General features: G+C 39.8%; 2 protein-coding genes across 8 annotated transcripts in view; both read right to left on the bottom strand.

Annotated features, from left to right (window-relative positions):
* echdc1 (enoyl CoA hydratase domain containing 1) overlaps nucleotides 1-2,243 on the bottom strand; it is a 3,148-nt gene extending 905 nt beyond the window's left edge. The window contains exons 1-6 of the mRNA XM_046847459.1: nucleotides 2,209-2,243; nucleotides 1,058-1,296; nucleotides 834-976; nucleotides 441-493; nucleotides 268-348; nucleotides 1-188 (exon numbers count right to left, since the gene is read on the bottom strand). The exon at nucleotides 1-188 is cut by the window's left edge and continues 905 nt beyond it. Of these exons, the coding sequence (XP_046703415.1) occupies nucleotides 1-188; nucleotides 268-348; nucleotides 441-493; nucleotides 834-976; nucleotides 1,058-1,286 (694 nt within the window). The 5' untranslated portion in view covers nucleotides 1,287-1,296; nucleotides 2,209-2,243. The remainder of the gene's footprint in view (nucleotides 189-267; nucleotides 349-440; nucleotides 494-833; nucleotides 977-1,057; nucleotides 1,297-2,208) is intronic.
* A 2,371-nt stretch (nucleotides 2,244-4,614) lies between these two features.
* LOC124384253 (protein SOGA3-like) lies at nucleotides 4,615-22,243 on the bottom strand. Of its 7 annotated transcripts, XR_006925364.1 has the most exons (9): nucleotides 21,987-22,243; nucleotides 20,419-21,175; nucleotides 20,081-20,305; nucleotides 19,291-19,449; nucleotides 19,084-19,152; nucleotides 17,211-18,398; nucleotides 16,579-16,733; nucleotides 15,220-15,282; nucleotides 14,101-14,236 (listed from the first exon to the last, which is right to left on the bottom strand). XR_006925364.1 is itself a non-coding variant. In XM_046846950.1 (8 exons), exons 2-8 carry the CDS (start codon nucleotides 16,663-16,665, stop codon nucleotides 5,555-5,557), a joined length of 2,745 nt encoding a protein of 914 aa, XP_046702906.1. In that variant the 5' UTR covers nucleotides 16,666-16,733; nucleotides 17,211-17,349; the 3' UTR covers nucleotides 4,615-5,554. The 7 variants fall into 7 exon arrangements, 6 of the variants coding, with proteins under 6 accessions (XP_046702906.1, XP_046702905.1, XP_046702903.1 ...); XM_046846950.1 differs by lacking the exons at nucleotides 15,220-15,282; nucleotides 19,084-19,152; nucleotides 19,291-19,449; ... (1 more) ...; nucleotides 20,419-21,175; nucleotides 21,987-22,243 and adding exons at nucleotides 4,615-5,767; nucleotides 7,062-8,592; nucleotides 8,683-8,762; nucleotides 8,880-9,311; nucleotides 10,017-10,250 and having other exon boundaries at nucleotides 14,069-14,236; nucleotides 17,211-17,349; XM_046846952.1 differs by lacking the exon at nucleotides 15,220-15,282 and having other exon boundaries at nucleotides 14,075-14,236; nucleotides 21,909-22,242.
* Nucleotides 22,244-22,898: the final 655 nt, after the last annotated feature.

Here is a 22,898-nt window from a genome sequence, read left to right as displayed (position 1 = left end):
CAGTCAACACGTCATCAACAAGTCCAATCTGCTTTCCAATGTTCGGATCGACTTTCTTCGCACCAGCCAGCAATTTTAAGGCATTTTGACTGCCAATGATTCGGACCAGCCTTGCAGCTCCACCCCATCCAGGCACCAATCCCATGTGTTTATGGACAAACTGGATCACAGCATCAGATGTCATCAGCCTGTTAGCAGAAGCACAGGTTTTTAAACAAATATCATCTCTAAGGTAAAGTGCTGACTGGCACACTGTAATCAATTTACCTGAAGTCGCAGGCAGTAGTGAGTTCTGCACCTCCACCCAGCGCCTTTCCTTCAACCAGAGCTACAGAGATGAGGGGCAATCTATACTAACGGATACATGGAAGCTTAGATATATTACATTCAAGTTAAGATATATCACAATAAATAGTACCTGAAAAGTAAAACAAGCCAACCTGAGGAGTCGTGTAAGAGTTGTCTGCATGAACATACACATCTTCATGCCATCCTGGGAGTGAAAAACAAAAAAAAAGGAACATTTCTTTTATTTAGTATTGATTCATAAACCAAGTTTTTGGTCTAAAGACTGCTTTGGCAGAGAAAACGAAATCCATTATCTGCAACAATGTCAAAAATCTAAAATTCTACATCTGTAAATGTGGAACTTCTACACTGGGGAAATTGAAACCTTGGATAAGTGAATTTTTAAAGTGAAGTTTTAGCAGTAATAAAAATATCAATGCTCCAAATAAACATTATCAACCAAATACTTTAATATCATGGAACGGCTTAACAATCTACCATGGGATTCTGTAAATGATGATTTTTAGATATTGAATAACAAAGACCTGTGGGTTTGATATTGCTCTGACTGCATTCAGGTCGGATCCAGAGCAGAACGTTCCAGCAGCCCCTTGCACAATGAGACCTTTCCCTTCTGTCCAAGACTCCAGCTCACACACACGTTCTTCCAGTTCAACCATCATGCTGCCTGAACAAACAGACAGCACGTCTAAACATTAAATCATTTTAATGAAAAGGCCACTTTTTGAAGTCATGCCACATTATGCACCTGAGAAGGCATTCATCCGTGCTGGATTATTGACCGTCATCACTGCAATGCCTGATTCTTGTTTCTGAAGCTCTATGGATCCCCCTGGAAACAGTTGAAGCTTCTTTCGAATATCCTCCTCCTGAAAGCCATTGGCTTTATAGCTGAATGTCTGCTTCTTCTTAGAAAAACATCCCAAAGCACGGTGTGTTTTCTGGAGTAAAGGACGACCAACACCGCACAAAGCCATTTTACTCTTTCTGCAGGTAGATGGAAACCAAAGTCACGTACACAATTTAACTGAAAAATATAAGAGGCTGCAATGCAACATGTATAAGCTGTGGATATTTACATTAAATGATTGCATAATAAAATAAGTGTACAACATATTACTTTTGCATATCGTACACTGAAGCGAGAGAAGGAGCATGTGTATCATCATGTGTATATTTATTTTGTTAATCTAGTTTAAAGAGCTTGAGTTGCCACAGGAAACAGTTGTTCTTCTGTACAGGTATTTCAGTGACAGCCATGGGCTACAGAATGTAGTCTGACTTTACTAATCATTATAAATACATGTTTTAATTAAAAAGACATTAATTATAATAATCACTTTATAGATTGTTTCTCAGGACCATCACAGAGAACATCTACAGCAGGGTTTCTCTACTCTAGTCCTGGACATCTAAAGATCTTGTACATTTTTTTTTTATCTTAACCCAAATGTACCCAACCTTATGAAAGACATAATGAGCTGTAAGGATGTGGATGTGTAAGGAATAATAATTTGGTAAAAATCGAAATATGTGCAAGACAGTGAATGATCACGACTCATTCGGCTGAGACAATATAGTGTTGTACATTCTTTACAATACACCTGAGACCACACGACAAAAACAGGGGATGTTTTTCTCATCTTTAATTTAATTCAAGACACTTTCTGATGTGAAGATTTAGCCAATTTCCTGTACATCCTATTATCAAAAGTAGGTAAAGTGCAAGGTTATGTTTCAAGTTACACTTAGTGGGGGGAAAAAACACACTTCGCAATCTTTCTAAATATTAAAATCAACTGAATTTAATGTACAATTAAAACGTCAGCATTAGAAACAGATCCTTAAAATCGTTTACACAAATGTCGCTAAAAGACAAGTTGTTGTTGGTTCACGAACCTGCAGCGGTACTCCAGCTGAGGTGTCACTTCTAAAGCAACCCCTCGGAACCTGAGTGCCGACATGTAGTTCCTTTTTTAAAGTCAGTCAATTACATAGTCGTTATTGTATTTTTAGAGTAATAAAATTTGTAATTGAGGTTTTTAAAATGCGTGGCAGGAAATATTATGCAGACATGGTGAATAAAGGTAACTAACACCACACAGTCTACTTTGTTGGTAAATTAACCAAGGTTGGGGTATTTTGTTGTTGTTTATGCTGTAACAGGAGATAGTTACAAGATGACCAAGTCCCTGCTTTTTCCTGACTAGTCCAGAACACCTAGACCAGACAGGCCATTTTACCTGGCAGTTCAGTTAATTTTTATTTTTTATTTTGCATAATTTCAACTTTGGGTTGCAGTGAGGCCACGATCAGGTGAGGCCCTGGGCAGACAGAATCAGATTTACACATACAGTACCACTTACTGGTTATTATTAGGAAACTAATTTTATAATAAATATACAGTACAGACCAAAAGTTTGGACACACCTTCTCATTCAAAGAGTTTTCTTTATTTTCATGACTATGAAAATTGTAGATTCACACTGAAGGCATCAAGGGCTATTTGACCAAGAAGGAGAGTGATGGGGTGCTGCGCCAGATGACCTGGCCTCCACAGTCACCGGACCTGAACCCAATCGAGATGGTTTAGGGGTGAGCTGGACCGCAGAGTGAAGGCAAAGGGGCCAACAAGTGCCAAGCATCTCTCGGGGAACTCCTTCAAGACTGTTGGAAGACCATTTCAGGTGACTACCTCTTGAAGCTCATCAAGAGAATGCCAAGAGTGTGCAAAGCAGTAATCAAAGCAAAAGGTGGCTACTTTGAAGAACCTAGAATATGACATTTTTCAGTTGTTTCACACTTTTTTGTTATGTATATAATTCCATATATAATTCCACATGTGTTAATTCATAGTTTTGATGCCTTCAGTGTGAATCTACAATTTTCATAGTCATGAAAATAAAAAAACTCTTTGAATGAGAAGGTGTGTCCAAACTTTTGGTCTGTACTGTATAATTTCACATTTCATTACATATATTTTAAATTGCATTATAACAGGGGAGGCATATTCACTGACTCACCTGCCTCTCATGGCTGATTTTTTTAAACTAGTTTAGGATCAGGAGCAAGAAGAAATGGAAAGGAGCATGTGAGGAGAAGTTTTGTTCAAGCCTGATGTTTAAAGGATGTTTCAATTACTGCAGGGGAGAAGATGTTTTGGTAAATTTCTAGTTGTGTTTTGCCACAAAAAAATATACCAAAGAAAGTAATTCATTCATTCATTTTTTCATTATTTCATTAGGCATAGACAGTTATTTGTAATAGTAATAGTAAAATAAATGAATAAAATAAAGATCTCCTTGGTCTTCCTCTTTTCCTCCTTCCTGGTGGCTCCATCCTCAGCATTCTCCTACCGATATACCCAATGTCCCTCCTCTGCACATGTCCAAAACATCTCAATCTCACCTCCCTCACCTTATCTCCAAAACGTCCTACATGCGCTGTCACTCTAATAAACTTGAAATTACCAAATGGAACATCAGCCAAGTCAATGTGTATTCAGGCTGTTTATTAGAGCCCTAGAGATTTTTATTCCAGAGCTTTCTGCCATCAGCACACATTAGGTCCAAGTGAACATTATTGATAAGACTACTTGTTTTTGACTCAATGAAGTTTGCTTTTAAAACCATTCATTTCAACTGACCAGTAATACCAGCTGATAAATCTAAGTTGTTGATAATAAATATAACAGTTTGGATTTTAAACTGTGATTTCTTTTAATGTAAAAAAAAAAAAGTGCTTCACAGACTCTACTTTAGGAATATCTGGTATAGAGGGTCAATATTTATTCTTTATGTTATAAGTCAATTAACTTATGTACAGGTTTTTACTGGATTACTGATATTTTCAAGATTCTCTCTGGTATGTCAGTATTAATTCTGACTTGGCATGGGATCCTCCAAAGTGTCATGCGGAAAGAGGAAATAGTGTATGTCTCCACTACAGGAAAGGGACAAATTATTTATATCTCCATTGGGATAGGATTTCGGGCACCAAAACAGTGTCACACCTGCTATTTTTGTCAGAGGGGACCACATTACTGCCCAGGGTAAGGTGTCTGTTAGCTTGTGCTTGGAACTCATTCACTCTTGGCCATTAATCTCCAGACAGACTGACGATATACTAAAGTTGTCTTCTGGGTGTTAATTACAAGCCTCACTGTGGAGTGAGAAGTGTAAACATGGTTCTATCAGCCGTAACACTCATACTAAAATGTCCAAGAACAACAAAAGAAAGATGTTGAGTTGTCTTGCCTTAAAAAAAAAACTAATTTCATTTAAAATAATTACTCTGACAGAGAAGTTGTAAAGGTTATAGTTTAATGATATGTTTCACGTCAGGTAAGTAGATAGAGTGAATTTATAATACATGTCTCATTCATACAAGTCAACCATTTTAACGAGAGCCAAAGAAAATGTAACAAATGATTCTTTTGAAATAATCAGCATTTTAAAACATGGTCAAAAATCGGAGGCACCTAAACGCATAGGGAGGAATATCATGGCAGTTACACAGAAATCGATCTGTTGGATTCTTAACGCAGCCTTGATATGAATTAAGAACTCAACCAGTGAGACAAATATGCATATACATTGTATGTCCAAAAATTTTGTCACCACCTGACCATCACACCTAAATATGCTTGTTAAACATCCCATTTCAGATTTACATCTCATTTTCATCTCATTTGATTTTAAAACATGGCTGGGAATTTGTAACTGGTCAGCCAAACTAGCACTGATGAGCTCAGGGAGCAGCGTAAGGCAGGGAGGTCTGGGGTACATCCCACACATCTATTCATCCCATAGGCGTTCAAAGTGGTTGAGGCCAAAGCCTTGTGCAGGCCACACAATCCTTGCCAAACCATGTCTTCATGGCTTTATGAACAGGATTACTGTCAGGCCGAACCACGTTTGTGCCTCTTAAATCCAGTGAAGAGAAACTGTAATGCTACAGCATACAAAGACATTCGGTACAACTGCATACTTCCACCTTGTGTGGCAACAGGAAGAATATGGGTGTGATGGTCAGGAAAAACATTTGGCTATATAATGTATGATCTATGCAGAGAATACAGAACATGATTAATACAATGGAACAATAGGTAGGGCTGTATTAAAAAAGCTTGGATTGGATTAAGAATTGGTATATACAAAGGTAATCAGGAAGAAACACAGAAACTGTGAAGATGTCGTCTCAGCATGTGTTTAACTTCGATTCTACACGTTTGGTTGCATGTTTTTTACATGATGACTGTCTCTGTGTGAAATGCAGAGTAGGTGAACGTATGCTGTGAGCTGGAGACGGTGGGCTGCATTGTTGGTGAGGGAGACGTTGAGGATGTCGATGAGGTGGACGAAGAGCGATTAGCCCATCGTGAGGGCAGACGTCTTTTAGCAGGACAAGATGGTCGAGAGAAACTCTTCTTGGCGGTGACTGTTGATTCTTTGCTTTGCTGTAGAGACAAACATTTTAAAATATCACTTTGTTTTAACAAAGCTCAAACAGTAAGCAATATCAATGTCTTTATGCCTTTATCAACCTCCAGGAGCCTGATGTTCCGGCATTCCTGACCATAACCCGATTACAAAGATAAGCCAAGATAAACAACAAATTTAATCCTAGTCTCTTTATAATGGTTTATTTTCCATTAGTTTGTAAAGTAATCTTCAACAGACATATGTGCAGAGAGCTCTGGTGGCCACATGTAGATAGTTTAGTAATTGCACCACAAGCCTTTCCTTCTGTCTAAAGACAGTTTCCAACTGGGACAAAGATTAAAGGTTTGGATTTAAAACTTAACAGTTGAGCCAAATGTTGTGCTACTAGTCTTTAGATTTTAAAGGCTTAACATACCTTATCTTTGTAGCAAAGTGCTGTGTACTCATCTGAACAGACCAGAAATTAATAGCTCTGTGCTTTTGCATTATACAATCTGGAAATATTTTCTAATGGACCTCAGCATCAAGAATTTCAATTGTTTTTTATTTTGTTTTAAGGATTTGAGGAAACAGAATGTTTTCTTTTCTGGCACGTTTCTAAATTTTTCCACATGCATAATCCTCACATAGCAGAATGAAAAATAGAGTACTGTCATAATAAAAATGCCTTTATTTCTTTTTATTTGTTTCCAGGAAAATAATTCGGTGAGCAAAGGACACGTTTGATTAAGTATACATGAAGGTTCACAGCTACTATGCTCGTGTCTCATACAGATGAGTTCTTTTTGAAATTCTTTTTAAAGCTTTCATTTTGCTTGAGTGGTGTGGCTTCCCTTGTTATTCTTAAAGGTTTTCTGACCGATTATCTTTATCCTACTAGATGAAAATCAGGAAAGAATTAGGACATTTTTATTCCAGGATGTCCTAGTCAGCAGTTTGATGAGTATAAAAATGATGGAAATCATCTGCTATGGCCTTCAAGCTCACCAGACCCAACCCAAATAAACACCTACGCTATGGGGAATTTTGGACTACTGATTTAGTACTCTCCAACTCTATCATCAAGACACCACCTGGGAGAATGTCTTTTGAAAGAATAGTGTGCATTATTACGCTATAGTTTCAGAGGCTTATTTAATCTAGTTTTGGTGGCTCACAGGGGCCTAAGACTGTTTGTTGTATTTTCCTTCATTTTGTCACTCGTGTACCTTTTTCATCAAATGATCTAATTGCACTTGGATGTCCTTTCTGAACAGATTCCAGTGAACAGTGTTTGTCATGTTTTTGTCTTTAAGGTTGCATACTGACCTTCGCTGTTGCACGTGCTTCTTTGTGAGCTACAGATTGATGGTGAGGAGTGTGCATGACTCTTTCACTGGATCTAGACTGGTGCTGGATCTCGAGCAAATTCAAGAGCTCTGTTAGGTCCACATCCCTTTCTGGATTAGACTGAAATGGCTTGTCTTGCTGGGAATGGCCCATATTTTCATAACTCCTCAAAATTCGTTCTATTGCCCCGTAATTGGACCGGGACTCCAGTGGTCGAGGGTAGGCAGCCAGAGTTGAAGGTTTCCAAGGATTTTCATCTAAAACTCTGGACCTTGTATTAGGCATGTCCTGTTTTGTACGTTCAGGCTTTTTAGATTTTGTTTGAACTGGATGCTGACTTAAAGTGAGAGAATTCACTTCATTTAACTTTTCAGTTGGGTGTTTTAGCTCTGATGGGCTCAAATCTAAATCCGATTTAATGGTTCTTAAGCTTTTATTAAACTGAGAGACAGACGGTCGGTTGTCTTCTGTATGCGATAGCAGGCCTGTAAAGTTGGAGTCCTTGTGTTTCACTGTTAAATTCTCTGATAGACCAGATGTTACCTTTTTAACTTTAACATCCTGTTGTGTAGTTGAGGGGCCAGAACCAGAATCCTTTGTCAATACTTGAGGAGCAATATGTTCATACTTGTTCATGGAATACTGTATAGTAAGATCCGGTGGCACGTTTGCGAGATTGTCCTTAGTGGTACTGTCACATGTATAGTGCACATCTTTGGAGATATTGTCCAGATCACACTGAAAACCCATGCCTGCCTGAAAAAGGATGCGGTTAAACTCAGCTGTTTTCCGTTCTAGCATTTCATTTCTCTGTGGGACAGTGGTGTTGATGGAAGGAGAGGTTATGTCTGTAGGCGTCAGGAAGTCAGCAGCCACACCTTTGAGTGTTGAGTGCATGAGATGAAGTCCTTCCTTCAAGTTTTGTTTACTGTCTGCATCTATCTGGTTCTGGCTGCACTCAGCCTCAGCAGATATTATGTTAACTTCTGAAAGACATTTTTGGATAGGCACATATGTGGATGACTTGCTGCTGCCAAACCTGCTTCCATCACAGGACCACCGGCTCTGGCAGCAGATGATATTGCACTTGGAATCTTGAGGCATTGGGCCAGGCACAATCCCAGAGTCTGTCAGAATCTTTCCCTCATTTTCTTGTAGCATTGCCTCAAATCTTCGCACGATAGAGGGGCTGTTGCATTTCCTGTGAATACAAGGACTTCGACATGTTTTGCGCATCGGTGGCTCTGGGGCACTAGACGGTGTGTCTGTAGCCGAGGGACTCTTAATGTACCAAGATGTGCTTCTAAATGGAATAGGAGGGACATCTCTTCTCTTCACAGGTAGTTCAGTGTCACTTTCAGCCTTGGTTGAATTATTTTTAATGTCGTCCCAGTTAATCTCTTTCTGCTTGTCCAGGGAATGAAGATCTTTGCACCACTCATTCAAGTCTGTGTCATCTGGTTCCAACATCTCAACATCTCCTGCAAAGAACATTGACTCAGTCTGGCTTCTGTAGTAATAAACACAGAAAATACATATCATTAACCAGGAATGTGTCTGGAACATTTCTAAAGTGTGTAGAATTACTAGTGCTTATTACCTTTTGACAGCAGACTTCTTCCTGATTTCATCCTGGTAGCTGCAAAGCTCCTCACTAACCCTGGCTATTTCTTTAAGAGCCTATGGCAAATAATATATATTTTATCCGGGTGAGAAGGAATAAAATATAGATAATTTCTTATAGAATTTCAACCAAATAATCTAATTATTACCCATTTTTAATTCAAGAAAACTCACAGCATTAAGAGCCATTGTGCTCTTCTTTTTATCATTTGCACAGTTGAAGTTATTCTGAAACCCTCGCTCCGTTCCTTCATCAGAAGAAGGCTTGTTCACAAGACACCTATGAAGCATATCTTCTATGTCTGTGGTGTTAATGGCCTCGAGTTCAACATTCTCATACTTCCTGGAGCCGCTCTGCTTTGATCGCTCGCTTTGAACGATGTAGTGCTGGCCATTGGGTTCATTGCCATTATGACTGGAGTCAGTGCTGTTATGCCTGCGCTGGTTAAGAGGCTCAGAGTAACTGCTGCTGTGGACCTCTGAGGAGCCAGTCAGAGTGGATAGAGTGCTGCCAGAATGTGTACTAAACCTTATGGCAGTGGTTTGTGCACCGCTGTTTGGTCCAAAAGCACCTTCCTGTCGATGAGCCTTCACTTCTTTGTACAGCTGAAATGACATGCAGTAAATTCACTTCAAGTCTTAACAATACCTCAGGATTGCCACTTCAATAAACAATATTAAATTACTGTTTTACTATTCATTCGTTCCTTTGTTGGCTTTAATTTTGTATTTGACAGGCCAAAAGACTTCCATTTTATCCAAAGCAGATTTTTCTGCTGGTTTAGCTCCCAACCCAGCTCTTTTATTTCATTAAAATGAATAATCTCTTCTTCAAAGTGTATCAAATGTAAATGCATTCCTTAGATCCCCCCTGTGGTTCTGTAATTTAACACCCTCCCCATTATTATTACCACCCACTAAAAGATCCTGACTGCAGCAGAGCTTGTTTACTAAGTATGATAAGTCTGAGAAATAACAAAGATAAAAATAAGTTGCGAAACAGCCTCCTGGTAATAACTAGCGTTTCTTATGTTTTATGTATCTATAACTTGTTTGCTCAAAGGCTACAATTTCATGTTCTCTCTAACGGAACACTTGATTGCATTTTTTATCATTTGACAAAAGCACTGGTGCACAAAATCCTTGGATATACTACTTTCACTTTAAGCATCCTGTTTTAAGCTCTGCAATAAGGTCTGTAATTACTAGCCTAGGAAAATAAGTAGGAACTGATCACGATCTGTATTATTTTGAAGACCTTTGGGACATGGTAACTTGTCTCCTTGGCTTGGTTTTCATCTGAAGACTCACCTCCTCAATCTTGTGCTGCATGTCCCTGAGCTGACTCTCCCACTCCTTCCTCTCCAAGTCAAATCGCTCCAAAAGCTCGGATTTCTCCCTCACCCAGTCCCTCTCGCTGTGCTCCAGCCGGCAGCGCAGGTCCATTGCTGCAGTATGGGTGTCTGCCAAAAGCCTCCACTCTTCCTCTCTTTCCCTCCTTACTGTGTCCCCAGTCTCACTACTCACTGTTCTTTTGGCCTCCAACTAGAGAGAGAGAGAGAGAGAGAGAGAGAGAGAGAGAGAGAGAGAGACATGATGAGGGCCACAGGAAATTAATGGCATGCAGAGGATTTTTACAAAAAAAAAGAATGAAGGACAGAGGAAGTAGAGGGGGTTTAGGAGAACAGGAAGAGTCTGGGTGGCTAGCTGACATGCCCATTGGATATAATACTGTAAAATATGTCCTTACACCCACCCCACTAAAGACCTATCATTAAACTTTGGAATACACAAGTGTATAGGTGCTGAAAGATTCCATATGCCATGAAAAGGCCACCAGGCCATAATAGCACTTATGATCTGTTTATGACATGACATTTACTTCCATTTCAAAAGTAATGTGTACACCCAGGACATAGGGTACCTGCAAAGATTCGGTTTACAGCTTGCACAATTTTCTCCAACTAAATGCATTTAAAGAAAAATGCTGTGGCCTTTTGAAGTCTCATGTTTCCTTTCCCAGTGGTTGTGAGGTGCTATGATCTGGAGTGAATGTTTGGCAGTTCAGCTGACTTTGGATAGTGACTTTTGATATAACATTTTTGGTGTGCCTTCCTTTTTTTTTTTTACCACATTTACAAAACCCATAAATGTGTTTGAATACCAAGCAGCCATTTCCATTTCACTCCAACACTATTGTTAATACCAGAACACATTCCACATGCTAGGAGGAAAGACAGGCGTAAATTTACACCCAGTTCTTTGTCCTTGAGCTGGCAATAAAAATAAATAGTGGCACAGCACCAGGGTGGCACGGAAGAATTGTGGTCTGTCCTTGATGTATTTTAAGTCCTTCATGAAGATTTCTGTGATTTGATGGAAAGCACTGATAAATTTTAATCTGCTTTTAATTAAAAAGGACCTGTATTAAGGGCCTTTCAGGTCATAATGGTAAAATGTACATCATTTAATAAAATTGCTCATTGTAATCAGGCCAAAATTGGATCTAGTAAAAAAGGGCTATACCATAAAGGCCTTTTTCAGTAAACAGATATAAACTGTTTAAAGACATTGCTGCAATTTTGAGCCTATTGTTCTTTACACACAGAAATATTCGCTTTTAATCATTTTCTACAGCTTTTCATTATATATGCATAGATCATTGTATATCAACAGATAAACCCAGCCTAGTAAATAGTTACAAATATGCATTTATTGGATATTATAATATTCACGGCATAAAGGCTGAAACAAGATTGTTTATAAATGTACAAAACCTACACTGTTGTCACAAATGGGCTATTTCGAATTTAATTCTAAACTTACACAAATACCATAGAAATATGTGGCTGTGTCTCTTTTAGTACTATTTATCCTAAGCATGTGTCCATGGCAGATGTTTAAAGGGGCCTGGTTCTATGACGTGCTTTATATATACATTTGACCTGCTCCTAAAATGGAAACCCTTCATTCTGTTGAGGAATCCTGTCTCTCTCTTTCCAACACTTTGTTCACCCAGAAATCCTGAAAGTTATGCAATACTTGTTCTTTATAAAAGCTGGTGATTGTTGAAGTTTTTTTTTATTATTATTATTGCAGTGAGGAATTTCCTAAGCATCATTAAACAAATAGCTTTTAATAAACGGTAATTTGACTTTATTGCATCTCAGTAGTTCATGCTTTGTGACAGAAAAAAGACTTCATCAGTATACAGTACCATTACTCATTATTTCCTTTTTCCACTTTTTTCATTTGGATCCATTTATTTTTTTTAAAGTTGCCTGGTAAATCCACCATTGGCCCCAAACACAAACAATGCCTAAAAATAGCACAGCGTTGCATAACAACAAAACCAAATTCAACCATGGCCTGTATAAACAACAAACCCTAAGTTTAAAAAATATGGACAGCGCAGTTGCGTACATTCCCCTAGGTGGATTGGGTCTGAGTATTTACAAACCAAGAGCATGTGAAACACTGCACTGATCATCTTCTACCATGTGATCAGCCTTGAAGGAAATGGTCGGCTCCTTTAAAGTTCAGTATAAAGTATAATTATTGCTGTGGCTATGTGACTAAAGCTCTGTCTCTGGGTAGGAGTGTCACCAAGGCAGTCCTCTATAAATAGGCATCTAGACCAATGCTTTAGCATCTCACATTCCTAAGGGTGGGGCTGCAGGGACACACAGAGTTCACCACCTCCATTTAAAAAAAATATGCAAATAAATATACTGACAAAAACATAACCACGAATGCTTGGTAAACCTGGGGCGTCCTCAGTGGCCACAGTCTAAGCTGTGGTAGGATGTGGGAGACGGCGAAAACAGCATTTATACTTTCATTTGACCCCGCCCTGAAAATCTATTCTCAATGCCAACAATACTTTAGTGCATGAAATCAAATTGCTGTTTTTCGCATTTTTTTAGGGACAGCAAGTGTAACAGTGGTATTGAAAATGAAATGATTGGCTGGTGAAATGATAAACCCTGTTTAGACCCTAAAAACTGTTTTAATAAAGATGCATTCTTTATATGCTTGGAATAAATTGTCCTATTTGAAGGACCGCTTGCACTATAGAATGTAGAATACCAGACATGTAGAATGTCTGGTATTTTTATATGAAGTGGATTATGGTTAAGTTTGCTCAAACTTAATTTTTTAAAACTTTTTATATAGTGAATATAGTCTTAATTCCATCTATTTGTCTAAATATTGTAGAGGGAATTAGAAAGAGCTATGAGTCAATCAAGCTATGGAATTTCAGCTGACCAGTTCTTAGCTAATCAGGTGGTTTCTGAACAGTATTTAATCATATTAAATACCCCCCCCCCTCCCCCCCTCCTGCTTTAAACACAGTTTGTTGGATGCTGCATATAACACTCAAGTTAGGAATCACACCAACATTTGGCATATTTTATTCCCACAAATGACAAAGCTAAGCTTTTAGATAAGCTTTTAAAGAATTTTGGCTGCAGGTTTGCAAAACCGTTCCAAATCAAGCTCAGTATGACTACTCAGAGTAATATGCAAATGATATGCCAGGACATCCTAGCTAAGGTGTATCCACCCCTCCAGAATTCCACAGTGTTACTCCTCTCCATCTTCTCTACCCTAAAGAGAACTCTGCACTACTGTATTAGGAGAACATAGCAATGACTCACTCGAGGGGTAATGCATAAACCACCAGAAGGGATTATAACTGCTCTGACTCCAGATGATAAATACACGTCTGGACTGTGTCTTTATAAGGGTGTCAGAAACAAAAGGGAGAGTTCTGTGAGAAAGGAGCTGTTCAATATGGGATGATGATTTAATAAATGCAGTGTCATAGACGAAGAGACAGTGTATTTATTTTAAATTGCATCACTGCCTGCATCTTTCATTTAGTATAAATCCAGGCTAAGTTCAAAATGTTGTTTTTTTTCCCCAAGTGTGAACACACATCTCAAGATCTTGCATCGAAAAAGTCACTCATAATGAGTGGACTAGCCAGGTAGACAATAATTTAAGTGTCTACTCATAATAAATGTGTGATGATTTGTGATCCTAGTGTTATTTTTTTATTATATTTGTGTTTGTTTGGGGTAGTGTGTGCCATACAATCTATGCTAGGCTATGCAATCCCCTATAAGATCATCGTCTGCATTACCACCATATTAAATTATAATAATTGGGCATAAATCCCAGGAAATCATGCTGGGATATATTGAAATTCCGAGCTGCTGTCAAATAATAAACTCTCCACTGTTGGCATGCTGGTGGGTTTTGGCAGAGCTTAGTCTGGGGTGAATGCTTGAGGGAGTGATTGTGACTTCTCAGCCACAAAATCGTTACAGATTTACATGTAACCCACAAACACTAACCTGTGCAATTCTGCATTTCAGCTCTGCCCTTTCCAGCTCCCATGCGCCCTGGTCCTTGGTGTACTGCAACTGAAGTTCGTTGCGTTTACTCTCTTCCTTTTTCACTTCAGACTGCACTTCCTCCAACAACGTCTTCAGATCCAGCAATATCCGTCTGTTCTCTCCGCCCTGCAAACAGCAACACAGTTAAAAACAAGCATTCAGCAGATCAGACAGCGTGCTGCTCTACTGCGACCGATTCCCGAATTACTTGCACGTCTGCCACTTCTCTCAAAAGTATTTCCTTCTCCTTCATCCAGGCGTCTTTGTCCTGACCGTGTCGCTTCCTGAGTTCCTCAAATCGCTTTCTGAGTCGCAAGTGTTGGCTCTGCAGATCTCCAAAGCCGGACTGCTCGGTAAACTGTTCTACAGAAGCAGTAGAGGTCACTCCACGTGGTGGACTCCGGCTGCGTTTCCTGTTCGCTTCCCTCTCCAGCATGGAGCATGGCACAAATTCCCAGCCGTGCGCCTTACACATGTAGCTACCGCCTCCGGCTGCACTGTAAAACCCTGAGCCGCTTCCGAGCGCATTCCACATCTCTCTCAACCACTTTAATCCCGCACACGAGACTTTTGGAGAAGAGAAAGACTGCCTCTGCAGTCAATCATTTGATCGTGTGAGATGAACCGAAACCTGCCATGTTCCTGTGCGCGCGCGCTCCGGGCGCATTTGCTCTTTCCATGTCAGCGCGAGCGACAGGGTCAAGCTGTCATAGTCTACCGACACACCCACATCCATCTTTTTACTAGCGCGCATTTCCCACTGCCTTTACTTAGCCCACCTTCTGGTGTTAGTTTTCACCCTTCTCCTTCTAGCATGCCGATTAGAAGAAGCACAACATACTCTGATGTAAGAGTCTGGGGTTTATATTTACTCCCGGTAGCTACCCAAGTCACCTCCCTTACCCAAACGAGTAAATATCATTAGAGTAAATATATAAATATATATATAGATCTTTTGTTAAATACCAGAAAAGACTGTAATATTGTAATTCCACACATGCATGTTTGTTTCCTTGATTTATTTTCTTTTTTTCTTTACAGTCGTCACTTTTTGTTTACGGCTGCACAGCTTTAGTTCTCGAAAACAAAGCATGAAGATGTCTTCTTACCTTAAGGCATTCTCACTGGTTTAAAGGCTGGAGATCGCTGCTGAATGATCATAACAGATGCATCTGTGGAAAGCGTATTTTTCCGCTATGAATAGTTGGCGAGTTTGTGCGCATCTCTTTCCCACACAGCTGCTAATAAGGGCCCATGACGCCAGTTTTCAGAGGCAGTCTCGAAACACACACACACTCCTCCTTCAAAATACGTCTCCATTGTAACTTACTATAACCCCACCCCCAAAAAGTATTTTTTTCAAAACATTTTTTTTTTTTTTACTATTTAGATAAATAGTGTTTTTTCCCCTGCAGTTTAAATCAGCTCCAAAATTTCTATTTAATCTTCACCTGGTTTTCATGAAGAATATTTTAAAGTTCTGTCATATTCTTGGGTTTGCACATGATGACTGAGCTTTTTGAAATCAGCTCATTTTTTGTTTTTATATTCTTCAACACAAAAGTGTTCATTTCCTGGGATCGTGGGTTTTAACAGCTCCCGATGCCATCAATCTCCATAACAGACCACCAACCGCAAAACAGACACATAGCATCGATAATCTAACACCATATTTTACTGTGGTTCTGGATGCCTTTCCTTATATGCAAGCCCCTTTTCTGTGCCAAACCTGCAGCTGGTGTGCAAGACCAAAGTGGTAGATTTTCATCTTATCTGACCTCAACATACATTTGCAATTGTAGTCTCGACTGGAGCAGTCTGTGGGTTGCGCTCAGGAATCATGTTCGTGCGTGACCATTCCAAAGAGCTCAAGCGTTAGTTAAATTGTGCAATTTTCTGTGTCTCCCGACAAAGACACTTTGTCTTTGTCTTCCACAGTTCTTCACTGTGATCGTGGAACTTTTCATCTGTTACATTCTTTGAAAGGATATAGTTCATACTGTAATATTGTACAACAGAGATGGAAGTAATGAAATACAAATATTTGGTAACTGTACTTAATGATCTATAATAAAATATTTTTTGGGGAAGTGGTAACTTACTGATTAAAATAGTGGACATCTGATTAGAATGTTGAGTTCAAATCCCAGCTCCACTAAGTCACTACTGCTGAGCCTATGAGAAAGGACCTTACCATCTACTGTTCATTTGTATAACAAGATCATTATAAGTTACTCCAGATAAGAGGGTATGATGTATAATGTATATTGTTATTAGCCTCATGTAATTCATTCTAACCACTTACTAACAGAGGTGGCTGTAAAGTGAAAAGGTTTCATCATATTTCTCACTGGATTTCCTATATTTAATGTATTTAACGTCAATTAAAGTAAGAAAAAAGTAATATTACTTATTGTCTCAATGCTATTTGTTGACAATGATAATTTGTAGAACATTTTTTCACTTACCACCTGAATAGATTGAAGTAAAGATGCAAAGCTGGTGTCACTGCAGGTTGAAACTGTGTTGAATTTGGCTGAGAAACTGTAACCCATGAGTAAAATGGTGGAAAATCTCCTGTACCTTGTATAACCTTAATGACAATGCCGAAATCAATTGAAAACTGCAACAAAACAAACAAACAAACAAACAAAAACAGTATGGCTGCTAATAAAAAGAAGGGCGGGTTTACAAAACAAAGAAAAGGGTGAAAAGAAAAACCAATTTGAATATAGTGGCATATGACAGAGATGAGAATAAAACAAGAATGAGGATAAGCAAAATGATGGGCTGAAACATCTGGATGACAGGAAAAGAAATGAAAAGCAAAGAGGTCAATGAAATTAGGCACAGACAGAGCAAATGTGAGAAAAAACACCGAACATTAATCGTCATATTGTATTTGTGTGAATCAGGTCATAAGATATGAGAAAACAGCATGTTAAAATTCTGCATAATCATCATCATTATCATAATTTTAAAATCTACTCGTACTTATTGCATGAATGGTAAAAGTGCAAGAAAAGCTACACTGAAATATAAAGTAATAGTGATTGTTAAACACAAGCTATTCTAAAACAATGTGTTTGTGTAGACTTACCGAGAGAGGCTCTTCGGTTTCACGATCTTCGGGTTTTGGAACATCTAAACGATCAATAAAACTTTGGAGATCCTTCCTGAAGGTTTTCATCTGCGCATTAATGCGATACAGAAGCTCATGCTCACGTATCCGGCTTCCATCATCATCCTCATCCATTCGGCCGAACAGCTCACCGTTTGTCACATAGACTCGTGCTTCTGCGATTATGGTGCTTGTATCAGCGATCAGTCTGTCGATGGTCCGGCTCAGACGTTCGGCCTCCATGCGTATATCAATCATCTGCTGCCGGTCCTTGAGACTTCGGGATAAAAAACGGCTATCTGGAGAATACAGAGAGCGAGTGGGAGTGAGGCATCTAATATTGCGTACTTCCTCAGAGTCACTCTCTCCTCCAACAGGGCCCTCGCGTTTGCGATGCGGCGGGAGACGCGAAGAGTCATCATCACTCTCTCTGCGGCCTCCATCGCTTTCAGCATCGCTGTCTCGAGGGCTGGGCCGGATGCCTAAGTGTGAAGCCAGGTCATAGCGCTGCATGTTGGACAGCAGTATACGATTTTCATACTGCAGCTGCATCACTTTTCCACTCAGCTCATTAATCTGTAGCCTAGCAGCTTTTAGCTCTTCCTGCAGAGCCTCAGCTTTGGACCCGTCCACTCCAGCACCACCATGACGAGATCCCTCATGTGAGCCTGCCTTATACTTGAGCTTGTTTAGTTCCACTGTCACCTTCTTGTTTTGCTCTTCCATGTCAGCCAGGTTGCGGCGCAGAAACTCAGCCTCATCCTCTACCAGCTGCAGTTGCTGACGCATCTCGGATATCACCTCACTTTGTTCCCTTGTTGAGGGATCTGCTGTGCCTCCTCCCAGCTCGTCTCCTCGCAGGTCATCAAGCTCTGCCTTCAATCCACGGTTCTCTACCTCCAGCTCCACAATTTTGCGGCCTAAGATGTTGGCCTCCTCTTCAACCAGGCGGAGACGCAGCTTCAGCTCAGACTCACGTGTGGTAGGAGGCCCACCAGCCTCACCCTTAGGTAGGGGGCTGTCAACATCACCATAGAAGGAACGGTACTTTTGTAGCTCCTGCTCCAATCGGTCCTTCTCTTTGTCAATCTTTGCCATCTTCTTCCTCATCAGCACAGCTTCTTCTTTTATGAGGGACAACTGGCATTTTAGGTCATCATTTTCCTCCTATAAAGACCATTTTGAAAGAAACAAATTCTCTGCATATGACAATATTTCCTTTTTTCAATTATTCACTTCATAAAGTCACATTGAACATTAAAATTAGAGCTCAGCTTCTCCAATCTTATTCTGTAATTAACATCTGGTTTTTTTTTACCACTAGATGATTACACCAATAGGTTAATCCTTAAACCTTTGCCAAAAGAGTTTGAGGCTCATGATTGTACAGGATGACATGATATGCCTATAGCATTCAAATTTCTCTTCAGTGGAACTAAGAGGTCCAGACATGTTCCAGCATGCAATGTCTTTGTGCACAAAGCAAGCTCCAGGAAAACATGATTTGCCAAGGTTGGTGTAGAAGCCCTAAACTCAACCTCACTGAAACTCAAACTCAAACTGGAACTGAAACTGAAATTTGTGGAAAAGCGTTTTCTGTAAACCTTGTTAACAGCAAAAGGATAACAATTTAAAAGGGATGCAATAAAGTAATAAAGTAATAAATAGCACCCGAGTTTGCCATATAATCATAGAACTCAAGACCAAAATAAAAAGCAAATCTTTGCCCAAACCAAAATGCTTCCTGAATAATATTTATTATAAAATGTTCTTTAAAAATGATCCAATTATAGTAAATGATCTGCATGTTCTTATTACATTCAACATTACAATACATTTTCCTTGTTTGTACCTCTGTCGGTGTCTGTGGAGTCTTCCTTTCTGATTTCTGTCCATCCTTGCCTCTTCGTTTCAGAGATGCCTGATAAAAGTATTGATTAAACATTTGAGAGATAAACCTTAATTCTGTGCTAATTAATGTATATACTTAAAACATTTAGGTGCTTTGACTTAACTGTACATTTTTATTATTTTGAGTTTGGGTTGCTAATTTCCTCACCTCTTTAGCTTTCTCTAGCTCAAGCTGTAAAGCTTGCTTAGTCACCTCCACTTCAATAAGCTTCTGCCTCAGTCGTTCATTCTCCTCCTCTGTTTTTGCCCTTTTCTCTTCGACATTTTCGAGTTCATTATGCAGTCTCACTGACACATCCTTTGCCACCTGGATACAGGAAAATAAGGGTTGGAGTTAAGTGTCTCAATGGATGAAATTATATGGATGAGACATTTAGATGTCCAGACAGATATTTTTATGTATTTCAAGTTTTATATATATATATATATATATATATATATATATATATATATATATATATATATATATATATGTGCCATTAGACATAGTAAAATAAAAACATGACATGTAATAGTTCTGATATTGGGTTAGTTTTTTGGTATATACAGTGGAATGCCATTCCCCACACTGCATTAATATACTATGGATTATCCCCTACCATGTTTTATTTCATTTATTGTTTTATATCTATACATTTTTCAATTTATGCCCATTGCCAATAGTCTGACTAACACATCTCACACATTGAACTGATTTATTGATTATTTTAACACTCAATACTTAACACAAATGATAATTGCTTATATTCTAATAAAATATAAACAAGAAATGGTGAAACTGGTTAGATTAATTTGTGATTAGATTAACTTGCATTAATTTTAGATAAAAAATCTAAAGATATACTCATCTAGAACAGCTCACAATAAAAAATCAAATGTATAATTTTTTAATAATCATTCAATCCTATGTTTAATTCTCTCTGTCATCACCACTGTACCTTTAAATCTTGTTCTAGACTCCGCACTAACTCCCCGTCGATCTCCCCGGTCTCTGCGTAGCGCAAACGCTTCCGTTCCGCCTTCCGCACGCGGTACTGGAGGATCCTGCAGTTCTTATTGGCCCGCACGAGCTCGCGCCGCATGTCCTGCAACTGGCACGCGTCTTCCTCGTAAAACGTGTCTCTCATCTCCTCCATTTCCGCCCGCATTTCTTCGATTTCATGCTTTAGCACAACAAACACAACACAAGCAATCACAGCCCCCCTGCATCCAAAGCAACGCTATATCTTTATCCGTGTGCCATCATTACTGGTTGGTGGCGATCATCCAGACCTACCTTTAGATTATCGTTCTCATCATTCAGTCTCTCGATTTCATCTCGTAAATCTCGTTCGACATGAGAGTCGCTAGGCCTAAGGGGCGCCTCCGGTGAGAGCTCCATGCCGTTGCCCGGCGAGCTGGCCGCCTTGGCGTGCAAGGCCCCTTCTTTCTTCAAGCTCTTGTTCATGTGGAACTGTATTAACTCAGACTGTAGGCACCCTTCTCTCCAGAAACCAGGCCCGCATCCCACTGTGTTGTTAGCTCCTTGTTTGGAGTAGCTCCCGGTCCCGTCTTTGGCTTTCTGATTCTTTGCTTTGCTCTGGGACGATTTCGAAGAGCTCGGCTGATCGGACACTACACGGTCACCCTTTATAGGAGAGTCGTCCGCGTCTTCCGTAGAGCTATGGCGCTCCTCGATCTTCTTGGCCTTCTCCGAACGTCTGATGGTGGGACTTTCAGCACCGCTTGGGTGGACAGCGGCCGCTCCTTTCGTCGCCGGTCTGTCTTTCCCCGCGCTGGAGGCCACAGGGGAACTGCTCCGGCTGTTCTTACCGCCTTGTTTGGCTGAAGCGGGTTTGGCTGAAGCGCTTTTCGAGGGCGTTTTCGCTGAAGCGTCTTTAAATCTAGCCGGCGAGGGCGCGCGCTGCTGCTGCTGTTGCTGCTGCTTCACGGTACTATTGTCTGCCTGGCGCGGATCGGCAGCGCCGCCAGCGGCGGAATTCATGGCGTCGTGTGCTAGGGATCAGACGTCGCCCATCGTCCATTACCGTTAACTGCCCGGGGAAATAAACGAAAAAAAACCATCTGTAACGATCTGTAATATTCACCGCGACTGATACGCCGCCGTGTGCACTGAGCCCCCCTGTGTCGCCCATATAAAGCTCACTAATGTAGCATAAACCTTATTAAGCCATAAGAACAAACACTACAACGACTCTCAATGACAATTCCGGCAAATAACAAGCATATTCTAAGGAGAGAAAAAAAAAACACGCTGATGACCGCACTCATGTCGAACCTTGTCGTTTAAGTCGACAGCTAGTTATTAGAGAATCACAGACTATTTTTTGTGCATGGACTTAATGACATGAAGTAACTTGTCTTATTTGGTTACAAACATATCTTCATTAGGTTTCATAAACAATAGACTGTTCAGCAGGCAACTGTAGCATCTTGGTCAAACCCACCCCCCACCCCCATTCAGGAAATAAGATTCAGGTTGAATAATGAATTATAAATAGCCTGGCCTGACATACATTATATCTGTTTTTCTTTAGAACTACTTAGCATTATTTTGGATAATACATGCTATATTATACTCTAACGTGAACGAGCTTATTGTCGAGTGGTTTTGTTAAACAGACCAGTGATTTTGCATTCAAATGGTTTCATGCTATTCTACAAACCGGTTAGGCCTTTGTAAAGTGTCTGGCTTTGTTTATAACCTTTACAAGGTGACTCTTTATTAAACGAACAATAAAGATCAATAGATATGATCAGCTTTACCTGTTAAAGATTTTGTAAACGGAATTGCCCCCTTTCCTTCTCCATCTTTGCAAATAGTTTCAGAAGAAACCCCCTTACCGTTTCAGCATCATGTGTTGTCCAGTAGTGATGCACGGTGTAGAGGAGAGATGCACACCGTCCTGAGATGCAGGACCACCAGTGAACATAGACCGGAAAAAGATGGACAGTGATGTCACCACAGGGCGGGGTCTTATCCGAGAGCCGAGTTGCATTTTCCCGTCTTCATTCACGTTCAGTGTAGCTTTATTGTAATGTAAACACTTTGTGCGATATATAAGAGCTTCCTGATGCAATATATTGGATGTAAAGGGGAAATAAAAGAATGAAACAGCATCTGACTGGACTTATCAGCTGGGTAGTGGATGTATAACCAGGCATGAGCAGCAAATTGAGTGAAGTAGTGGAGAAAAGATCACTTTCTGCTTCTGCCTAGCAACAGTGATGTCAGATCTTCAAAAAAATATTTGCTTAGATGCTTGGCATAGATTACATAATCCTAAAAAGGATGAAAAACTGCAAGATATGGCCAAAAGTTTATGAACACCACAATCACACCAACCTTCATTTGCTCTTCTTATAATACTAATCTTCTGTATTCCACTAGATTTTAGTGTGGCGATTTTGTGCTCACTCAGCTACAGGAAGATTAGTTCAGGCACAGATCATCCCAAAGGTGTTCAGTGGGGTTGAGGTCCGGACTCTGAGGTCAGGCCAGAATTCTGCTGCAACAACCTTGGCGAACCATTTTTTTTTCATAGATCTTGCTTTGTGCACAGTGGAAGTGTCAAGATGGATTATGTTTAGACCACATAGTTCAAATGAACTGAAATTATAATGAAATATATACAATTGTGAGCTTTTATTTTGGGTAGGGAAAAAAAAACACATGGGTGCGATGGTCAGGAATCTATATACTGTATGTTTACACAATTCCTGTTAGTTATCTCTGTGCTGTCTGTAACCCATTTC

Source organism: Silurus meridionalis, chromosome 4, assembly GCF_014805685.1.
Source record: "Silurus meridionalis isolate SWU-2019-XX chromosome 4, ASM1480568v1, whole genome shotgun sequence".
Lineage (NCBI taxonomy): Eukaryota > Metazoa > Chordata > Actinopteri > Siluriformes > Siluridae > Silurus > Silurus meridionalis.
Note: the sequence above shows the minus strand (reverse complement) of the source record. Positions and strands in the feature narration are given on the sequence as shown.

Coding starts and splice junctions, on each gene's coding strand:
- LOC124384253 (XM_046846947.1), bottom strand. CDS start 14,645: ATGTGGAATGCGCTCGGAAGCGGCTCAGGGTTTTACAGTGCAGCCGGA. Junction 14,237..14,318: donor GAGAAGTGGCAGACGTGCAA/GTAATTCGGGAA, acceptor TGCTGTTTGCAG/GGCGGAGAGAACAGACGGAT. Junction 9,312..10,016: donor TGCAGCACAAGATTGAGGAG/GTGAGTCTTCAG, acceptor ATGTCATTTCAG/CTGTACAAAGAAGTGAAGGC.